The sequence below is a fragment of the Gallus gallus genome, chromosome 2 (assembly GCF_016699485.2).
Source record: "Gallus gallus isolate bGalGal1 chromosome 2, bGalGal1.mat.broiler.GRCg7b, whole genome shotgun sequence".
Taxonomy (NCBI): domain Eukaryota; kingdom Metazoa; phylum Chordata; class Aves; order Galliformes; family Phasianidae; genus Gallus; species Gallus gallus.
In genome coordinates, this window is record NC_052533.1 from 17,835,565 (window position 1) to 17,856,818 (window position 21,254).

A 21,254-nucleotide genomic window follows, 5' to 3' on the forward strand; every position below is an offset into this window, starting at 1 on the left:
TTTTGTGATCAGTTTAAGCTGATCTTCCTAAGCTTATCCTGCTGCTGAAAGGCTAAGTATTTCCCTTTCAGCTCTATGTTGTGGTCCCCTCCCCTTGCCCTGGCTCTTGCACAATGAGCTGAATCTCATGGGTATCAAGCTGAAACCTAAGGGAACACAAAATGCACTGCAAGATCATCCGTTACCGTGGAGGAGGTTACTGTGTGAATGCACAAGCACTGGTACCAGCATGAAGCTGTGTGCAGGATGACCAACAGGACAAGAGGATTGCTGGTTGTGATCAGCAGTAAGAAATTAAATCAGCCATGAATCTGCACAATTAGGTTACTGTGACTAAGTCTTCAGGGCACACTTTCTGTCTTGACTCTCCACAGCAGCTAGCACACTGCAGCCCTGCTCCTTGACGTTTCTGCCTTTTACTTGGAGCTAACAAGCCAAAATGGAAAGAGCAGTTACATAGCCTTCCCTATTGCTGGAACAGGGCAGGTGACAAATCAACTTTGCTTCATGTTTCACTGGATGACCTCAGAGCTGTGGGAAACACTGGACTGCACGACATTTCCAGCAGTCACCATCGCAACATTCGTTACTCTCTCCAAGTTCTCAAGGTCTCCTGCAATGATCTTCTCCCCAAGCCAAGGAGTCTGTTCTCCTGATCTTGGGTGCTCTGTAGATCCTTCTGCCTCCAATTAACCTCAGCTCCACAGACGTTCTGTATCCTTTCAAGAAGCTGTACAATCAGAAGTGTACACAACGTTCAAGGTGCAGACACGCCAGGGATTTAAGGTGACATAATGGTGGAGACCATTTGGTGCTCTATTTATTTCCCAGTAATTCAAGCTATGCTTATTAGATTATTTTCACCTCTCCAGGGAAACTCAGATTTCCCTCCTGGCTGCGACAGCAAAAAGAAAGCACACCATCTAACAGGAATAAGGCACGACTGTTTTCCCCCACATGTGTTTGTCTTCCAAATGGCAACATCAATTATTGGAAATCATTTCACTCAGTTTTAAATTCAACTGTAGCAAAAATGTTTGTAACAGCAGCAAAAAAATAACTATCTTCAGCTTGGCTACTATGATCATTATTTTCCTCTTTTTACCTCACTTTTCCTATACTAGAATAAGTCTTCTCTGCTGGGTTTTTTTTTCCCCCACTGTTAAAAAAAAATCATTTTTTTTCCCTTTCTGTTTTACCTTAGCACTTCTTTTTTCCCAGCTGCTGCCATCCTTCCTCCATTCTGCCTTCCCTTCCTGCTCTACCCACAAGCAGCAGCTGGGACACATCCAGATACAAAACCTCACTGCAGAAGACACAACTGTGTGGCTCCTGAGCATCCTGGAAGAGGCAGCTCACTGCATTTCACCACAGACCTTTCTCCGAAGCAGATCAGTCTGGAACGTAAATTTTGCTTCTCTTGCTCCTCGCTGAAAGGTCTGTGATCAGTCTGAAACTCACTGTCCTCCAGCCTTCTCAGATCGCTAGCATGTCAAGAAACAGCCCTATCTTCTTCCTCAAATCACTTAATCTCCTGGTAGCATGCAATCTCCATTAAGCTATTTCCCCCCAGAGAAAGGCTGAGTATTTTTCTCTACTGAATGAACGTAGGTTTTTACCTACAATTTGAAACTTTCTCAAACAGCAGCATGTAAATCAGTGCTTTCTCACTTCCCCATGTCCCACAGTTAACAGAGAGCTCGTGTGAGTAAGAACAATACGTATAGTTTCTCACATAAAACTGAGCAGATTTCTGAAGCTGGGAAAGTCACCATAAGTAGCAATGCACAGGAACATCTGGGAGGTCTTTTAATTATAGAACAATACAAAAAAAAGTTAGAAAGTTGGATTGAGTTCTCAGTTTCCATCACCTTGGGAGCAGTGACTTAAACCAGCTCCGATACTGTTTGCCACCACAGCATCCAACCACACTCAAAGAGCTGCAAACAGCATGGCAGCAGCCCTTCAGGCCTGCCTGTGCCTTTGACAGTTTACCCCTCCCACTCACGCAGTTCAAAGAGCAGTGATACAGAGAGGAATTTAGCACTGACCAACAGTCAGCTCTCCCTGCCACTGAAACAGCGCCGGCCTCCAGGGTAGGAGGAACAAATGCTGTCCCATGTCATTTCACAGTGACCTCAGCCAATGGAAAATGCTGATAGATATTTTTTAATCCATTTTTAATTCATCCAAAGCCATCCCAGAATCCCCTCATGTCTTAGTTTTAGTTTAAAAAATAAAAAGGTTCTTTTTTCACATTTTTTCAAGAATGTTGTCAAATGTATAGCTGAAGGGACAGGAACAAGGACTGCAGGTATCGCTACTGAAATCATTCTAGCCCTACCAAGCCTTGGTGCTTGCTTGGCCTCAACTTTTTTCCACCATATACAAAAGCAGAAATAGTGAAAACTCATAGAAAATGGGAGGTCATTACAGCAACACCTCACAAATAGCGGCCCAGCAAAAAAAAGCAGAGAGCTGTGTAAAAACTGCAGTAAAATTAATAAGGGAGCAACACAGACAGATCATGTTAGAGGAGAAACACAGAAATCAAAATGCTGACAAGAGAAACGGAGGCATGGAAACACTGACAGAACTACACAACACAAACTTGTTGCAGCAAGAATAAGGAATCACGGGAATATTCCAGACTATGACAGAAGTTGGGGTGAGAGCTGACCAACAGGACCCAGCTGCAGCACCTTGCTGAACCGGAGCAGTGATGCTGAGGATACATACGTGCTCAATGGGGACAACTCTTATGGTGGATGTAAGAGAGACACAATAACTTCTGCACTATCGAATGAAATAAATTATCTTTGTATTAACAAAAAGCATATGAGACAACACCAGCATGACCAGTGTGTCCTGGCACTACCTGCAAGTGGAAAGCATGATACAACTTGTCAGTACTACTGACTTCGCAGGGACTTTCTCACTACAAGGGAGTCCTCACACTTCTGGGGAAGGTAAATGAAAATTCCTGTGTTCTTCCAAGATCTCTGATACACAAGAGAGAGAAAAAAAATAAAAAGAAAATACCTTCTCTTTAAGGCAATGCCTGCTGTTTCATCTACAAAATGCTATGCTCGTATACAACGTAAACTAAAAAAAAAAACAAACCAACCCACAATCACCTCAGTAAAAATACCGTAGCACATAAATACACACAGAAGGATCAGGTTTTACAAGCCTACTGAAGCAACAGCAGGCAGCAACACTGTACAAGAACATTCACAAACTGCCGAAGGAACAGTGAGGAAAGAAACCAGAAAAAGAAGCTACAGAAGCAGGAATCCCTTACACCGTTCCAATCACGTTCCCTTCACGTTCCCTTTTTTGGGGGGTAATCCAACATGACCTCCAAAAATAAACTCAAAGACAAGTCATTCACTCCCTATTTGCAGGCATTTTTTCTACAGATAGACGTATTTCTCCTTCCTAAGCAAAGGCAGTGCAAGGGATGGGGGGAAGGGAAGCAGGAGTTATCAGGAGTTCCATGAATCAGTTATCCCTGGCTCTGCTCTACCCCAAAACACTTCCAGACCAAGCAGCCCACAGCCTTCCTGGAAAGCAGCTCTCTCTTTTTGTTACCCATTTACCTTGCATCTCAAGCAGCAGTTTTGTCTGCTTTTAGCAGAAGAGTTGTCACGAATACTCAGACACAGACCTTTTTACACATTTAAAAATCTTTAAGAAAATGACTTGAAAAAACTAATTTGGAGACAGAGACCAAAAACCAAAAACCCCATGCAGCTGCATGCATGGTTCGTTGTGCCTATTCCCTCACTAACTACAAGACCGTATACTAATCCCCTTCTCCCTCCCCTCCACCCCCCACAACTGCAACAAACGGTAGCTTTCCAAGTGCTACTTGAATCCTGGAAGACGAACTGGCAAGACAAAGAATATTGTTTTCTGAACTAAAAATAGATCTGAAACACATTTGCATAATTGCATTTGTTTTAGAACGTGACTATTAAAAAAACAGAAAGAAAAGGACATAACGATGATTCACAAAAGCTAAACAGAAAACATCTTTAACGTGACTATTCATGCTTCGCCTTTCTGCTTACTTTCTTTCATAAATCAGTTTGACAACTGCAGGCTGAAGAAGAAAACGTACCTTTCTTTTACAGAGACAGTAAAAAAATAAAGCTAAACTGAAGAACAGGAGACACTATCAAGAAAAAGATAAATCAGCAAATTCTTACCTGTTGTTTAATGTAGTTGGCAGAGGATGCGTTGCATTGGGTGGCACGGTTGCATGAGTGAGAGGAGAAGGGTTCTGTGATATTGTTGCTGGGGTCTGAATTACCCCATTTAAAGCCCCTACAATTCCATTGATTGCCAGCTGGCTGGCTGGCAGCGCTCCAATTATTCCACCCACACCAGGCACTGCAGGAATGGTGGAGGTTACAGTCTGCATACCACTAGCTAGTGCCCCCACTGTCACACCATTGACCTGTTGAACTCCCGTGACTCCTGAGCCTTGCTGAGCTGGACTCTGCCCAGCAGGTGGTGGAGTGGAAAGAGCTGATGAACTGCTGGTGCTTTGTCCGCTGGAGGTTATCTCCTGGTGTAAAAACAAACAGCAAAACCCTCTCAGCTGCTTAAAATTTCACATCGCAGCAAAATAGGAGGACTACGATGAGTTAACTTGTAATAAGTTGAAGTTTAGAAGAAAGAAATAAGTATTACCTGATTTAACACGGGAAGAGAATTGTCCGGTAAAAAACTGTTTCCCAGATGAGGGCTTTTACTGCTGTTCAAGGAATCCGTGCTAGGTGCTAATGCAATTATTGCAAAAAACATACAGCGATTAAATTTCTGTAGCATGTAAAGAGATTCAGAATAATTATTTCAAAATAATGCCAGAGGCAGACACAAAAAAATGTAGAGTCAACCTCAGAATCACTGCTGAACGGTAAAACATTAACTACATGATTGGTGAATCAATAGATTCAAGCAGATGTGCTTCAGACTACTTCAGTCTGAAAAACAAAAAGAAAAAAACTGTGCTGAAACAAGTAACTTATACATGTTTTCCAATTGATTTTAAACATCCGAGATATTTTTTAATCCCCACATCAAGAAGTACTTTTTCTATTCTCATAATACCTTCCATCAATGGCATGTGCCATTATTTCGTATAAATCATCCTAATCGCTTCCACACTTCCATACTCCACTTACCTGCTTGCACAGGAAAGGCATGTACTTGATGAGAAGGGCTGGGATTTGAAGTCAGTGTTGGAAAGGGCACCGAAAGCTGTGCATTGAGAAGCTGAAGCCGTTCCTTTTTTGCAGTCAGATTCTTGATCTGCTCTTCCAACCTCCTGTTTTCAACCTGAAGTTGGTGCAATGATTTAAGCATTCCTAAAACTAAGATAAAAACATGGATGTTATCTTTCATGACCACGAAGATTTTCTTCTTTCAGTAAAGTCACTCGTGGTGACACAACATATCCCTGAAGTTTAGAAAATGAGAAACGCTAATGTATATATCACAAAATAGGAGTAGCAAATAGAGCTGTACGTGAAAATAAAAGCAACATTATCAATGAGAGATGATCATCATGAGAGATGATGATAAATTTGACTTTAATTGGACCAATTTTGTGCAATTTGAAGTCTGGAAAAAAGTATGTAGCATGAGAGAGTAACGGCGTGCTGTATCTACACCCTGCCTTACTACACGTGAAGTCTCAGCACTGGGGCTGACATTGAGTAAACACAAGTACACGACAACTGTGCTCCAAAACCAGAATACAAAACCAGTACTATGGACTATAGTACCAGTACTATAAGAGCCTAATTGGGAAAATTCTATTTCAGGTGTCGTATTAAAATATTAAATGCCATCAAAACAGGAAAGATTTGGAAAATACGCATTCAACTAACGATACAACCAAGCAGCTACAACTATGTAAAAATAAGCACAGGTTTGTGAAAATGGAGATTTTATTTTAATCTGCTGTACAATGATACCCGAACTTAGACTAACAATGTCAAGATTTCACCCACTGTTAAGCTACCACGACCCACCTTGCTGGAAGCACTCTCCCATTTGCTTTGAGTGGCGATCTACAAATCACCCAGCAGGGAGCACTGTGTGAGCACTCCAGTCACCACCCCCTTTTTTTTTTCCCCCTTCTTTTTTTCTTCATTTTTTTTTTCCCCACCAGATAAAGGGCATCATCTTCCTTACTAACATGATATTTCAGCAAGCTCACTTTGCTCAAACTCTGATTTTGTTTCAGAATGTGGATTTCCCAACTAGCACTGGAGTATGACTGTAAAGGCACAAGGATAACCATTTATTTTTTTTTTTTTTAATTCTAAATTGTATTTGTTTAACATGACCTCTGGGCCTACTACAGACATAAGTCTACTGGTATAGGCACATCTGGTCATTTCCCAAGGATTTAGCTTTTATCCCTCCTCTTCAAGAACATACAAAGGAACCCTCAGTGAGCCCAAATGAGATGCAATAAGACTTAGCTAAACCTGTCCTCCAGCTATCATGTTTAAAGGATTATCCCTGCATGAATTTCCTCACAATTAGCATTTTTGTCAGGATACCATTCATAAAAATACCAACTAGATACCACTTTGCACTACCAACAAGAAGAATAACACATTCAATAAAACATAACACAAAAAAAACCCAACAGGAATTAATTAATTTTTTTTTTAAATATATTCACAGTTTCTGGAATATAGAGATCCAAGTGATCTACTCATCCCTTCTGCACTTCGCTATTCACTCTGAGACTATTCCAAGCTACTACATGTAACTGGAAAAAGCAATTTGTTTACTTGGAGAACTTCCTGAGAGACACAAAACACAAAGCCACAAAGCGCAGCAGGACACCTGCCCACCATGTGTAAATGTATCTTTTAAAAACAGCAACAGAAATGGCAGTTTCTTAAAATCTAATAATAAAAAAAATTACCAGTGTGGATCACATTATGTGAAACAAACTGTGCTTTACTAATGCATAGTCTGCAAGAGCTCTGCACGTTTGCAGCAGTGGATCTAAGAGTGCAGGATGTTTTCAAACTCCACAGCCGACCAGCTGGATCTACAAGGCACTTCCTCTGGCCTGACACCATCTCCCCATTCGTAAAAATGTAAAGACAGAACTCTCTTATAATCCACTGTCAGGCTAACACCTACACTGTAATTCAACACTACGTTTATATTTCTGTTCCTAACAGAAAATAAGTCTTTGTAAGATTCTTGGACAATGACTGTGTGGCAGCTATGGATAACACAGGTAACAGACTGTCCCGGACAGAACGGGAGTACTTACTGTCACTGGGGGTGCCTTGTTCCAGTAAGAACTGTTGTCCTTCGCTCCATTGCCTCTCCAGCAGCTGTTCTATGCTGGCTGCTACCGGGGGCAAACTGTCCCCACAGTTGTTTCCTGATTGGTCATAGCGGACCTGCAAGCTGCTTACAGGGGATCTGTTGAAAATATTGCAATTTAAGAAAGTGATTGAAGGAAATGCATTAGCAAAAACCTGTTTTGTTTTGTTTTTTACCTTGTATCAACCCTTAGCACCTGTGTATCTTACACTTTTAAGACCAAGCTAATTCATCACAACACTATGAACTCCTGGTACTGACTGCCAAGAGTTCATCAAAAAACAATGTAATATTTCACAGCATGAGAATTTATACTGGGAAAACAACTACTTCTTGCATAGAGACTAAGAAGCATCGAACGGAAGAACCACATTGCTCTAAATTACACAATACACCCCTCCCTAGAGGCACCATTACATGTGGCTATACAGATCACCAAGACTTAAAGAAAAATTCAAACCTTTAGAGAAAATTAGGAAAATAAAAACCATTTATTAAAATCAGCACAGTAACAGCACTTATACATGCAAAGGTCGTATATAAATCCACTGCCTGAACTGTTCTAAAAAGAACCGCATAAAAACACTTTTGTTCTGTTTTTTTACATGAAGACATTATTTCACAAGGAGCACGATGGAAGTTAAAGTTGCCTCCTGCCTGTCCTGTGCACACTTAATGTACTTTCCCCCCCTCCGCTCACAATCACACATATTTTAAGGAATAATCCCTTTGCCACATGTCTTTTCTCGTTCAGGAGAAAATGAAATATTCAGCATACAGCCGCTATTAAAGCTGGGGAGCCCTCAGGACCTACGAGCAGGCTCCTTTCTCATTGGATGGGGCAAACTCTAACCTGTGAGCAAAACCAGATGCGCAGTGTATTTCTCAGAATTCCAGCCTCACGTATGCGTAGCTCCATTTCTCATACAGGGCCAACACCAAAAGTTGGTTGCTTGGTTTGGATTTTTTTTAAAGCAACTGGCATGAGTCGAGATTCAAGCCATTACACATTCATATAATATAAGCCGTATCAATAAATACTGGCCCCATCACAGGATCACAGCTGTACTGCTCTACATGATGCAAACTTACCAACAAGACCGCCATAGTGCCAGTACAGGACAACGTACAGAGCTCAGGAAATCGGTGTGTTAATTATGACCAGTGCAATAAGCAGTGGTCACAGCACATTAGCTACCTAATGACTGGCAAGCATTCTGTAGGCAGCAGAGCAAAGTGATTTTTATGAGAAAAGGTTTTAAGTAGGTGACTTAAGAGCTCTGTAGGTATTTATAAATAATTCCTCCTTTGCATACAGGATGAAAGAATAACACTCGTTTAAAGAAGTCTGGTGAATGGGTAACCCTGGTAGTGCTTTTTGACAAGAGATGACAACCCAACAGCGGTCAACAGTTCAGCACAGAGACAAAGTAAAAAAAACAAACCAGCCTTAAAGCTAGATGTTTGCAAGAGGTGCTCAAGTAATAAAGATTTCAGCAGAAACATTCTAAACAGATGCACTGCACTCTACACACAGCTGATTTACATCAAACAAACAAACAAAAAACACACACAGGCATCCCAAGCACTTCCCGATGCATTTTAAAAGCACATAACACTGCCCTAACAGATTACTCCATTTGAATTGTAGATGAACAACAAAAGGCTCGTTGGGCTTAGGATGGTTTCCCCATCAACTTCATCAACTCGGAAATAAAGCAACACACAAACACACAGTGCTGCAGTCCTTCCCTGCAGGGCCGCAGAGATGGAAAGAAATACACATGCAGATTTCTCTACCTCAACGCGAGCCAACCCATCCTCTTCCAACTGATCCTCTACTCCATCCCTTTGGCATGGTATGGTTTCTGCGTGCTACATCTGAATCTTTATTCTATGTAGTATTTGATCACAGTTTCCTATAGGACTGCAAGAGCACTGTAAGCCCTGCTTTGATGCTGCCACTGAGACGGCAATCCCGTCTTGCTTTCATTTTCTCATCTTGCTTACTTTCACAACTAATAGTTATGCTTGTAGTATACTTGTTCGTTCTCTTACACTATTAACTGTAAGTAATGCAACTGAACTGCACTTACACATACAAACGGACACCAATGCAGATACTGCAAAGCACCTTTTTAAATCAAAGGTAAGTGTTGGGTAAAAAAAGTGTAAGTGCTACCTTGGGAAAAGCAGCTCTTCCTTTGCAAAACGGAAACAGCTCCCCCACACCAAATACACTTCTATGTCACATATATTTCCATATACTACAGATAGCATAATTTTAAATGTGAAAGCTTAAATATCTATCAGTAATTACAGTGGGGGGACAAAGAAATAACGATGCAAAGGGTCCTTTCTGAAAGGACCGTACAGCTCACGCATCACACACATCTCGGAGAGCTGCAATCTGCTGTCATCAACAGCAAACAACTATTCCTGCAAGTGTTTTTATTTTAAACTACTGTTTACAAATCATATTTCTTTTCCAAAAGCATGTGATTTTTAAATCTCATAAGCTTAAGGGGAGAGTCAGAACTCACAGAAAAAAAAACACCTTAATACATAATGTAAGTAACATTAAAAAGATTTAAACATTAAAAAGATTTTTGAAGTCAGCTCCCCCCCCCAGTAAATCATACTTTAAGTAACCAGAGCTATTTACTTAGCTCAGGACAGAGGGGAATTACCTAAACATCTCAGAAGTATCGGCACACTGTTTACAACAGCACCAGATCGCTGAGCACTGGACGTATTGCACAGCCAGAAATGCACTGCAGAGCAGCACTGAAAGGTGCTGCCCACTGAACTTCTTTTTTAACACAAGACATTTCAAGTTGATCTCTTGAATCTTTCCATTTCAGAATTACAGAAGCGATTTTTTGCACTTATTGACAGGCAGATCGGGAATTTGGGACCCAGAGGGCTTTTGAATGAAGCAGCTCTCCTTTGCCATTCTCATGAAAATCAGCTGAAATCTGATCACGTAGTAAGTACGGGACTACACAGACACATACTGGGTATACACTCTGTTAAAGTGCTGTAAATACACGTTAAAAACATGTTTAAGAAGTTCGGTTTCCAAAATAATCTATCCAGAGCCAGCCTGAACACAACTCAGCCCATAGGATGACCAGGCTTTTGCAAACCTAAGCAAGCACTGCAACTCGGAACTACCACACGTGCAGCACTGATTACATAATATGGACATTCAGGAATTTCCTAATTGCTGAGCATTTCCCTCTGCAAAAAACTAACTTACTTCTAAGCATATATATAGGCATGGTCCTTATTTATGTAAATATTTACATGGTAATATAAATACACGTATCTGTGAGAGAACACTGTCTAATCTAATTCATAAATTCTCTATTTATTGTTTTAGGAGTAACACATATTTGAAAATGTAAAAGCCAGGTCACGACTAAGTGATACTAGTTAAGTATTACAATGGATATTCTCGTTCTATGCAACAAGAAGCCTTTTGATTAATTAAGGAAAATAACAGAAGACCATCAGAAAGACACGCACATTGAATTACCTCATTTGGTGATATATATAATAAGTTAGTGCAATAAACACACGCCGTAACAAAACTGTTACAATGCTATATCTTTGTAACTACCATTTTTGAGCTATTCTGAAATTCCTTCCAAGATGAAATTCCTATGTTCAGTCTCTCAGTCAATATAATAAGAATAATAATCTGATGATATCGCTATATCGAGTAATCAATATGGGATCCAGAATGGAAAACAAAGCCCTTTAAACAACAAAAAGATTCAATTAAGAAAAAATCGAAAGTATCACTGGTGTTATTAAAAACACAATTCTGAAATTTAACAGTCAATATTTCAAACCAAAGTAACTTGCTACACTTCCAACAGCAGAATGCTTACATCAGCCCTTTGTAGCAGAGGTGAACTGCAGCAGAACAAAAAAGGCGCTCTCCCCCGACAGAGCATTACTGCCTATCTGTAGTGCTGAGGGGAATTTGTTTCAGCATCTGCACCAGCAGTTAATTTCTCCAAGCCTTCTCACTGTGCTCTTTGTCTCTGCGAGACTGTGGGGTTTGGGGCCCTTTGCGATACAAATAAAAATATAACGATGGTAACAAAACTCAGCAGGTAATTAGTATGCATGCCTTCGATGATAAATAAATCCCTTTAAAGCCGGCCTCCATTTCACAAGTCCTTCATTCATAAACCTAATTTTGCTCATATATGAGTGAATTACAGACCATTTTTAGCTATTTGTTCACGTTAGCCATTTTTTATGTACATTTCCACTATATTTATACACACAGGCTTTTAAAACACTTACATATTACAAGCAAAAAGGCAGTGAGGTTTCCAGACCTTACAGCATTTCCTCTGCCTGCACTCTGCAAAGTAAATGCCGCTTACCGTGGCGAGAGACTTCCTCTGGGCGAGCCTCCTCTGCCAGCAAGGCTGCGGCCGTTATCTCCCACATCTTGATCTGCAGTGTAAATATTTCACAGCTGATAAATCGACTCTTCTTAGATAAGAGTTTTGAAGCTGACGCAGATATCTTAAAAATATCTTAAATCTTAACTTCCCTCCGCAGTTTCAACTGAAGAGCGAAGCCGTAACTAGTTTAAGATTGCTGAACTGTAGCATGTAAGGTGTTGTCCTTACACATTTCTGAGGCTGTACCAGGCCATGGATTATGTTCACTTCTTTCATTCCTTTCAGTTTTACAGCACAGAAGCGTGGTTTGCATTTGCAGTACCCTCCCCTCAGCCACTTTTAATTTCTACGGTGAAAGTAATGAATCACAGCTGTGGACAGCTAATCTGTATGCTTATCACAGCAAATCCTGATGCTCTGTATTTTTTTTAACACTTTGCATCCCAAAACAACTCGTAAAATAGGAAACGTGCTAAACTTACCGCTACCATCTAACAAGCACGTGCTGCTCTGCAAATTTACTGAAAACTTTATGGAAGCGTCTAATTCACAAATTCCTATTTATAAGCTGAAGCATAGGAAAGTCCCTCGCTAAAAACGTAGTAAAACAAACAAAAAAGGCCTCATTAAATATACGAAAACATTTTGCTTGGAAGGACTCAAAAGGGTTATTTTCCCTATGGCCTCTCAATAAAATAACCCTATCTGCCCCCTTCAAGGTTGCCCTCCCCCTATTCTGAGTCAAGTGACCCCCGACCTCTTGGAGGGCAAAGACATGACTGATCCATTCTTGGTAAACTGCTAAACTCATTCCCTTCCCCCAAACAGGCATGACTACTACGACATGTCAACAAATCCCTAGGATGGAATGAAACAAAGCAAATCCAGTGGCTCATTAAAACCGGAGAGGAGCCCGAATGTTACAAAAATGTCAATTGGTAAATATTCACAAGATTACTGAATGCTGTAGAAGTTCTCTAACGGGATCTCTTTCACACCAAGTTGTATGTAATGCAATTTCATGAATTATGCAAATCGAGGTTTAAACTATTCACGACAAAACCCAGAGCTGTGTTGCTCTCATTGCAAAGAGCTAAGAACTGAACACATCAATCACCGAAGTCACAGGAGACATTGTTGCATTCCTGCCTGCTGATGGCTCTGCTTAAACATTTACATTTCAGAAAGTTGGGGAAAAAAAAAAAAAAAAAAGCTGTTCTGACCTACCAAGACTTTACTCGCAACGCCTAACAACTTTAAACAGACTCTTAATAACCAAATGCTGAGCGGAGTTCAAGAATAAAACCTTACGATCTTCTTACAAATACTCGAGTTTCTTCAGTTTGTGAAGTGTCAGTGTTTTCACCACCACCGGGTAGCTTACCTGCTTGGCTGTTGTCAGACTGAGCTATAAGTGCTGCCATTGCTGAATTTGGATTCAGCCTATTGCCATACATATGGGATGGAGGCAGACTGAGAGATGATCCAGGTAGGGTGTTTGCCTGCAAGAAACCAAATAAGAATTGAATACTTCTTTAAAAGTGAAGAGAACTATTAAATATACTTGAAAGAAGTCTGCATGGTGCACAACCATTTGTTTTATTGGGTGCCTGTCTGTTGAAGTTGAATTCCTTTTAAAACAAAGATGAGCGCATTTAACAGGAAAAATATTTTCTGCTCATATGCACAGAAACAGAATTGCAGTACTTTTAAAATGCACCAAGTATTGAAGTAAGCTCTTTATAGATACACTAATTAAAAAAACTCTGATAAAAGATGTACCGTAGCAAATATTGAAAATGCCTAAACTGCACTTTAAAATAACAGACACGGAAGAGGATGGAGAGACCTTGCAGTCCCAAAGCATGCACTCAACGCTAGGACTTAGTAGCATGGCGACCATGTGGTTATCCTCCTAATTATTTAATCTTATTAAACCATTTACAAAATAAGGGCAGGTAGACAACAGATGTCTCACAAATGCTTGGGTTCCTTACATCACAAGCCGGCTGTGGAGGTCAAAAGGTCCAACTTTCAGCTCTATAGTTTAACTACACGGAGCCATATTTCCTTTGCTCTGCTCCGTCATTAGTAAAACCTGCACACTATTTTGTTACTTCCTATTTTGATAGACTTGGAAGCCTGGTGTTTTTTTGTTTTGTTTTGTTTTTATTTTAAAGAACGCAAACAGCCATTACAAGTATGTTTTCTATACAATAGGGGGCTCAACGAATCACAGCTTTGCCCTGACCCCATATAAGGAACTGTATTTTTGGCAGTTGGCCAGCTCTACTTATTGAAGAGCTCCCAAAGTTTGTGTTCATTCATGTTGCTAACCACAATTCTGAAGGTCTCTGCTGGGACTTGTGCCAAACAAGCGAAAATGAACCCTTAAACAGATGAAGCTAAGGAGGCTGGCCAAAATCTTGCATAATCCAATGCAATAAAAATACCTTCCTCCTTGGCTGCTTATGCTTTTTTCCCTTTCGAAGAAAAGATTTGTGTCAAATGCTGAGTTTCAGAGACAACCAATCAAAGAAAAAAGGCGCTGCTGCTTATTAAAAAGGCATTTCCCCACCTGACAAAAGGACTGCTTCCGAACAAACAAAAGGCTGCAATATTCAGAGCCCAACAAAATCACAGATTATACAACGCGTGCAACCACAAGTTTTAGAATGAACCCTTTAAGAAAACGTAAAGGACCCTTAAAAGGAAACTTTTTTCAGAAAATGCAAAAAAAAAAAAAAAAAAAGGTGATCAGTAAGGAACTCAATTTGTGGGACATTTTGACATGTATAACTGCACACAAGAGACGAGGGAAACATACTGGTTATTACAGCAAAATATTACAGAGTATAAACTATGTCTCTGGAAAGAATCACACACTACCATTAAGTTTTGGCTTTCAGCCAACATATTAAACTTGATGAATGGACTTTTATGAATTCACACAACTGTTTTCAATGATGCTTTATTTACTATATACTGGTGAGAAACTGTGCCTGATACTTGCATTCTTCTACTGTCCCAAAGTTAGAGAAAGCCACAAGTAATTACTTACAATGAGGGTTTTTTCACTTCGTGTTTCAAAGGTATGTGCAAAACAGCTAGACACAGAACTGCAGTTTCACTTCAAATCTGGCTTTTATTTCTGTATTTGCACAACTGCGTGTCTCCAGTAGAATTAATCTGAATTAGTGCTAAGTAAAGCAGGCGCTTCCACCTACTGATATAACGTCTTCCAGAAATACAGTACATGGTGGGACTGTGACACTGAACTGCTGAAGAAGGCAATAGTGAGCAACTCCTGCTATTTCCCTTAACAAATTCCTATAGCGAGACTCCCAGTTGACTGCTATCCTTCATCAGCAAACTTCCATTGCTTTCCTCTCCGAAAGAACAAAAATACTCTGATTCTTTCACTGAGGAAACTTTACAGAACAGCACATTGTAAGATACAACGTTACTTGTTTCCATATCTAAGAGACAAGACTAGCAAATTAAAAATCTGTGTACTCTTCTTCATGGAAACCAATGGGTTGAGATTATAAATTCTAATGTTATCTGTTAGTTTTTATACTATAAATACGTGTTATTTGTGCTCAGCATTGGGATATTTCCGTAAAAGATTTCTCGTAATTACAGTGAGAACTGACACAGAAGCAGCAGCATTTACCCTCATTCTGTGTAACTCACCACCAGACTGCTTAACGCTGTACGATAGCAACCATATATTAATTTATAACGGCAGGGCAGCTATAATCAGCACGGAGAATGGACGTTTATTTGACAGAAACATGCCCCAAAAGCTTTAAGAACATTCTAAAAAGTATCTAAGTACCCTGAAAGGCATTGCTAAAGCCTGTTGAGTAACCATCACATCACAAAACAGAAGACATCAAAGGAATTAAACAATGTTTGCCAAGTGAGCTGATATAGCAGATCAAAAGACTTGGCATGATTCAAACAATATCTAAGTTGATTTTTTCACAAGTGGTGGTTCACCCTAAACTTAACCCCTGTTTATACCTTTAAAATAATAGCAAAGGTGTCCCACAACAAGTCAGAACTACAGAGTTCTGTCAGTGACATCACATATCCTGTGCAGCTCTTCAAAGGAAAAGTCGCATTAACAGAAACGTTCGAGTGAGCTGGAGGTAAATTTAAAAGATGTTCAAAATGTTTTTTTAAATGGCAATGTAAAATGACAAGAATAATGATTTGTGAAGCTGTATTATGTATGTGACGACTTCATCTGACAGGAAAGTAGAGGAAGTGGAGGGGTACTACATTATTTAAAGGTGAAATAGGAGCTCCGTGTTTCACTCACAGCCGAAACAAGCTGTAGCAAGCATTTATTAAAAATGCGCAATCATCCTGTCAATACACATTAAGATCACAGCACTGAAACGTGCTCTAAAATCCAGAACTTCTAAAGCCACAGCATTCTTTGTTTCAACTGATTCAGTCAACACAACACACGATCAAAATGTACGAACTAATAAAGAGACCGCTAAGCATCTATTTTGAAAAGGCTGCAAATTTTCCTTATGAAGGTTTTAGCAGAAGGATTTAAGCCCATCTAGAGGTATATAATACACTACTTTCATTTATAGCACGTTCAATAAATCAGTAAAGCAATAAGCAGCAGAGCAGCACAGAAAGAAGATACACTGTAATTCACAGAGTGCCCCATTCCAATAAGAGCAAATGACTGATCCTTGATTGATGCTTACAAACACCTCCTCCAGCGTAGGGAAGTCTTAGAGGGTATTCCTCTAATTAAAGAACTACGTTTGCAACTTAACTAAACTTTGCTAAATACAAATATCCTGTCAGATATTTTGTTTTTTATAGTGAGCTTACGTGACTCCGAAATTTCAGAAGTTAGATGTTCTTTAAGTAAGAAGAGAAATGCAACAATGCGTAGTTGCATACAACTGCATCAGGTCTCAAAAATCTGAGAATCTCTGAGCACGCCAATTCCCCTGTTCCTTTCAAGTTTTATGCTCTGAAATATTTTCTGATAACAGGCCTCATTTCTGTCTCAGCTCTACACCAGTAAGGTTTTAATACTCAGCGTGTGATGAGAGATGAAACCAAGTGTGAACAACTTTCAGGTCCCATGAGTAGGCTGACTGTTGAAGCTGTCAGGTTCAATTGCATCATTCCACATTATTCAATGCCCCAAACTGCTCCCTAATTGTTAGGGGCTTAACATATTCAAAACCATTGTTTAGGCTAATGCTGAAATGCCTACAGTTGAGTTTCCATAAAGAAAGGGGAGGGATTTAATTGTAGTTAAACCATTACTGAACTCTCCTCCTTTCATGATAGGACAACAAGGATGGCCTGAACAACCAATTCCAAGACAGCTTCTTAATCAGTTTATATCCAATCAACATACCTCTTCCCTTCTGCTGTTTAAAAATGGTCATTGCCGTATTGTAGCTTTGTGTCATATTGTGATGATGCTTTAAAATTAGTGACATCGTTTAATTACCTGCTTCAGCCAATACAAGTTGTCAAGAATAACTGAAAGGGATATTTCAATTTCTCATGTAAAATAAAAACATGCCATTGCTTTTGTGTTGTCTGTATCCCTTTAAGTTCGATGACCAGATTAATGTGCTTGGGTTCGTAATATTTACCTATAATACTATAATACTATTCTTTTTCCACCATAGAACGATGCTACGATAGCACAAAACAGCCCTCAGTTCCAATAACACGAACAGAGCCCTACATATCACCAAAACCAAGCAAACTTCTGAAAACCACAAAGGAAACTACTAAAAACAATATTAAAAAAAAAAGAAGAAGAAGAAGAAGCAGCAAATGAAGTTTTTAAGCTAAATATGCTCTGCTAAACTTCTGAGGAAATGTCACTGAAGGAATTCCATGCAATTGCCCAGTGTCATGAGGTATGGAAGGAAATTCAACTCCTGACCAAAAATTAACATCAACGTGCTTTATCAAGACACTATCTTAAAATGATGTATTTCCATCAATGGCAAGTAACATTTACCTGAAAAACATGCTATAAAAAATAATATCAAAATTAAAACCTACGTCCCAATAAAAAAGTTTAGATATTCTAACATATTCATGTTACGTATGTGATGTTAAGCAAAAATCAGCAATACACAGATACAAATTAACTGTTTTTCTTGAGAAGGTGAAAGAGCTTGCCTATCAAGTGATAGCTGCAAAAGCAACCTTGCTTTTTGTCTTCTAGCTTAACTTGGACAAATGAAGAAAAATGATTTTATCTCCAGAATTTTTTTTAAGCCAATTACACTTCCCAGAGCTTTGCTTGGATATTCAATGCAATGGGAAGAATGTGCTATCAGATCCTTTCAGTACCTTCAGTACCATCTTTAACTTCACTTAAGAAGTGTGGGGAGGGAGCCACTGCTACACATCATCAATCATTTGCCTTCTCTGAATTCCGTTAGCTCATCATATGGGATGGCAATGCACAGCTACGTAGGGGTTGTCAGACTGCAGTTAACTGCAGTGACACGCCAAATTTCTAGGAACCCCAAGAGGGAGTTCTGCCAAACCAACTGCTGCATTTCAACTCTTCAGTACCTTCACCACAAGTATCTAGATCTTGAATCTAGTGAAAACAATTATATCTGAAAGATTTCCATTCCAAGAAATATAGATGGAATTGAAGCAACAAAGAAAATCCTGGATACAATATTCTGCTTCCACTCTTCTTCTGAAAACCATCATACACGTTTGCAAAATGAACAGCACAGCACAAAATCATTTTAAAATGCAACGTGATAAGCTCCATTTATATTTTAAGTGAACAAAAAATGTTCTTTACATCTTTTCACTTTTTTCATATTTGTTCTCTTATTTATTGGTTGAATTAACTTTCAAGCAAACTACTGTACTGGCTACTGGATTACTACAGCCTACAGCACTACTGGTGCAGGAACAGCATACAACTCTTTACAGCTACTCTCATCTCATCTGGTATCACACGTACCAATACATCAGCAATATCAGTCAACGTCAGATGTCTACTCTATTCTTTTACTTGCTCATTCCCTGAAAGGAATACTGGGTTTGAAAAGACAACCCATCCCATCCTGCTACCAGTACCACCATATACAAGTCCCTGAAGTTTGGTGGGTTTTTGTTTTTGACATATAATAAAGGTGCAGTTCTCTGAAATCAAATGGACTGAACCCCTCCCGCCCCCCCCCCCTCCCCCCCTCAAAACTGCTAACCTACTGAAATAAAGAATTAGCTAAAAAATATGGATATTGGAAAAGGTAAAATGAAATCAGAGAAAGGTTTGGGGTTATCTTAAGGGAAAAAAAAAAAATCAATCAAAAAGCATTCATTAAAAATGTACAAATTACCATAATCAAAATCTGTTAGGAAAACTGTATATGTGGCTTATGAAATCGCCCTATGTACACATTACTCGCATCATTACTACTTTTTACACTACTAGCATCAAACTAGATGTCATGAAGACTCCTGCTTATAAACAAGCAAATAATCAAATACTGTTTTTGAGAATCAATCGTTTTGATTAAAAGTACAAATAAATCCTACAATTAAACGCAACCATCTAACCTTCAAACAACAACACTCAAATATTCTCCAAGAAAGGCATGAATGAATGCAACTGGGAAACTCAGTGGGATTTGAAAGGAAAAATGAAAAATTAATGGCACACCTACAGAAACTAATTTATACCTCTGCCCACTGTACAACAAGGACACATCAAGTCATTAAAACCCACATGGGTAGAAGGCCTATATTCCAATAATGTGAAAAAGCTATAACTTCGACTGCATAGCCAGCTTACTGGTCTCTTCCATATTAACTAAACTGGATATTCTGTAAAATTTTAGTCAACTGATATTTTATCAATTAGACATTAAAAAATAAATAGGCCTGTACGTAAACTAATTACAATTTTATCTTACTAAGCTCAGAAGTTTTTTTTCCCCTCTTTCCTCCCCATCCTTCTTTAAAATAACAATAACAAAAATTAAAAGTAGATCTACAGAGATAAGACTGGGATTCCTGCACTTCCCCCAAAAATATAAATACCAACAAAGCTGCCATTTCAACACGAATCCCTTTTACCTCAAGTTTGTTCCTCCATCCTTTCCATCTACCTCTGCCTTCATAGCACTTAACCTGTATGTACTCTACACAGACAATGGAAGCAATATCCTGCCTACGAATTTGTTTTCCTTAAGAATGTGAACCTATGCATCAGGAATCACAATTTCACTTTCATATTGACTAGCAGAAAGAATGACTTGATTAGGAAACAGGCTCAGTATACCAATTTAGCAATCTGTTTTCTTCATGAGTATTCCAAAGAAACCCCGCTTAGTATGGCAAATTATAAATCTGAGAAAAAAGTAATCACTTCCAAGATAATCTGTAATTTCAAAAATAGAAATAATGAATCAGTCATTTATTCACACACATTGACATGTAAAATTTCTAAGTAAACCTCAACAGCCTTTGGTATTTAAGTGATGAAACAAACACCTAAGGTAGCAGAATTCCTGCTGTGTAAAAATGCTTGCCAGATACTCAACACTATAGAAGGCATGTAAGGACTGCCTCAACAATGAACTTTGCAGCTTGGAAGGAACAAAGGATACACTACATAAAGTTGAAATCTTTTTCAAGTCAAAACTAAACATTTGGTCTCATCTGAAATTTTATTTAATCTTTCCATTGCATACAGACTAGAAAATTTCACATTTTTCACATTCAACACCATTACTATTGTCTCAGGCAGCTAAATTGAAGTAGTGCTACACTCAGTTCAACGAAGAGGTCAATGTGCCTCAGTTGCCTGGAGACTGATGGTTGCTACAGCAGCACCAGATAAGCCAAGCTAAATAAGCTTCAGCTTGAAGGCAGAAAACATTTATTGCTAGACCGAAACATTGATGCAGTTGTCTCAGCATGCAGCACTGCACAAGATCATGCAACTGCCTTTCAAGCTACCTGTACACTGCACAAGTGTACGTGAAGACAATCTCACTGAGGCAAGAGAAGAATATAAAAAGTAAAGATTTCAACTGAGCTAAATACTAGATTACTTGCAACTATGATTCCTTTGTTCTTCTACTTGAGTCACATGTTACAAGGAATTTTCCCTCTGGCTGTAAATTCTTCTTCCTTGCTACTCTCCTCCACCCCCACCCCAAAAATCCTCAGTCAGATTGAAGGAAAAGAAAATTAGATTTTTACCTTTTTTTTTTTTTTTGCCTAGAAGTAACGAAGAATTAAAACAGGTTTTAAGTGTCCAACAAGAAAACTGCAATGGTAAAATCTTTATTAGTATCATTCTTTTTCCATTTCTAATTTTCTAAGTCTCTTAAATTTAAGTGTCTGTGACACAAACATAGTTCAGTGCTTTAGGAAGGAAAGTTTTTATTTTGCATTGAC

At 39.1% G+C, this 21,254-nt stretch overlaps 1 protein-coding gene across 6 annotated transcripts in view; it reads right to left on the reverse strand.

The window, feature by feature from the left end:
* The window catches only part of MLLT10 (myeloid/lymphoid or mixed-lineage leukemia; translocated to, 10), a 122,159-nt gene that overhangs the window by 6,525 nt on the left and 94,380 nt on the right, over positions 1-21,254 (reverse strand). For all 6 annotated transcript variants that reach the window (XM_025148381.3, XM_025148380.3, XM_046938250.1 and 3 more), the window contains 6 exons: positions 13,189-13,306; positions 11,781-11,853; positions 7,319-7,473; positions 5,196-5,384; positions 4,702-4,790; positions 4,215-4,576 (listed from right to left, as the gene is read on the reverse strand). In XM_025148381.3, the coding sequence (XP_025004149.2) occupies positions 4,215-4,576; positions 4,702-4,790; positions 5,196-5,384; positions 7,319-7,473; positions 11,781-11,853; positions 13,189-13,306 (986 nt within the window). The remainder of the gene's footprint in view (positions 1-4,214; positions 4,577-4,701; positions 4,791-5,195; positions 5,385-7,318; positions 7,474-11,780; positions 11,854-13,188; positions 13,307-21,254) is intronic.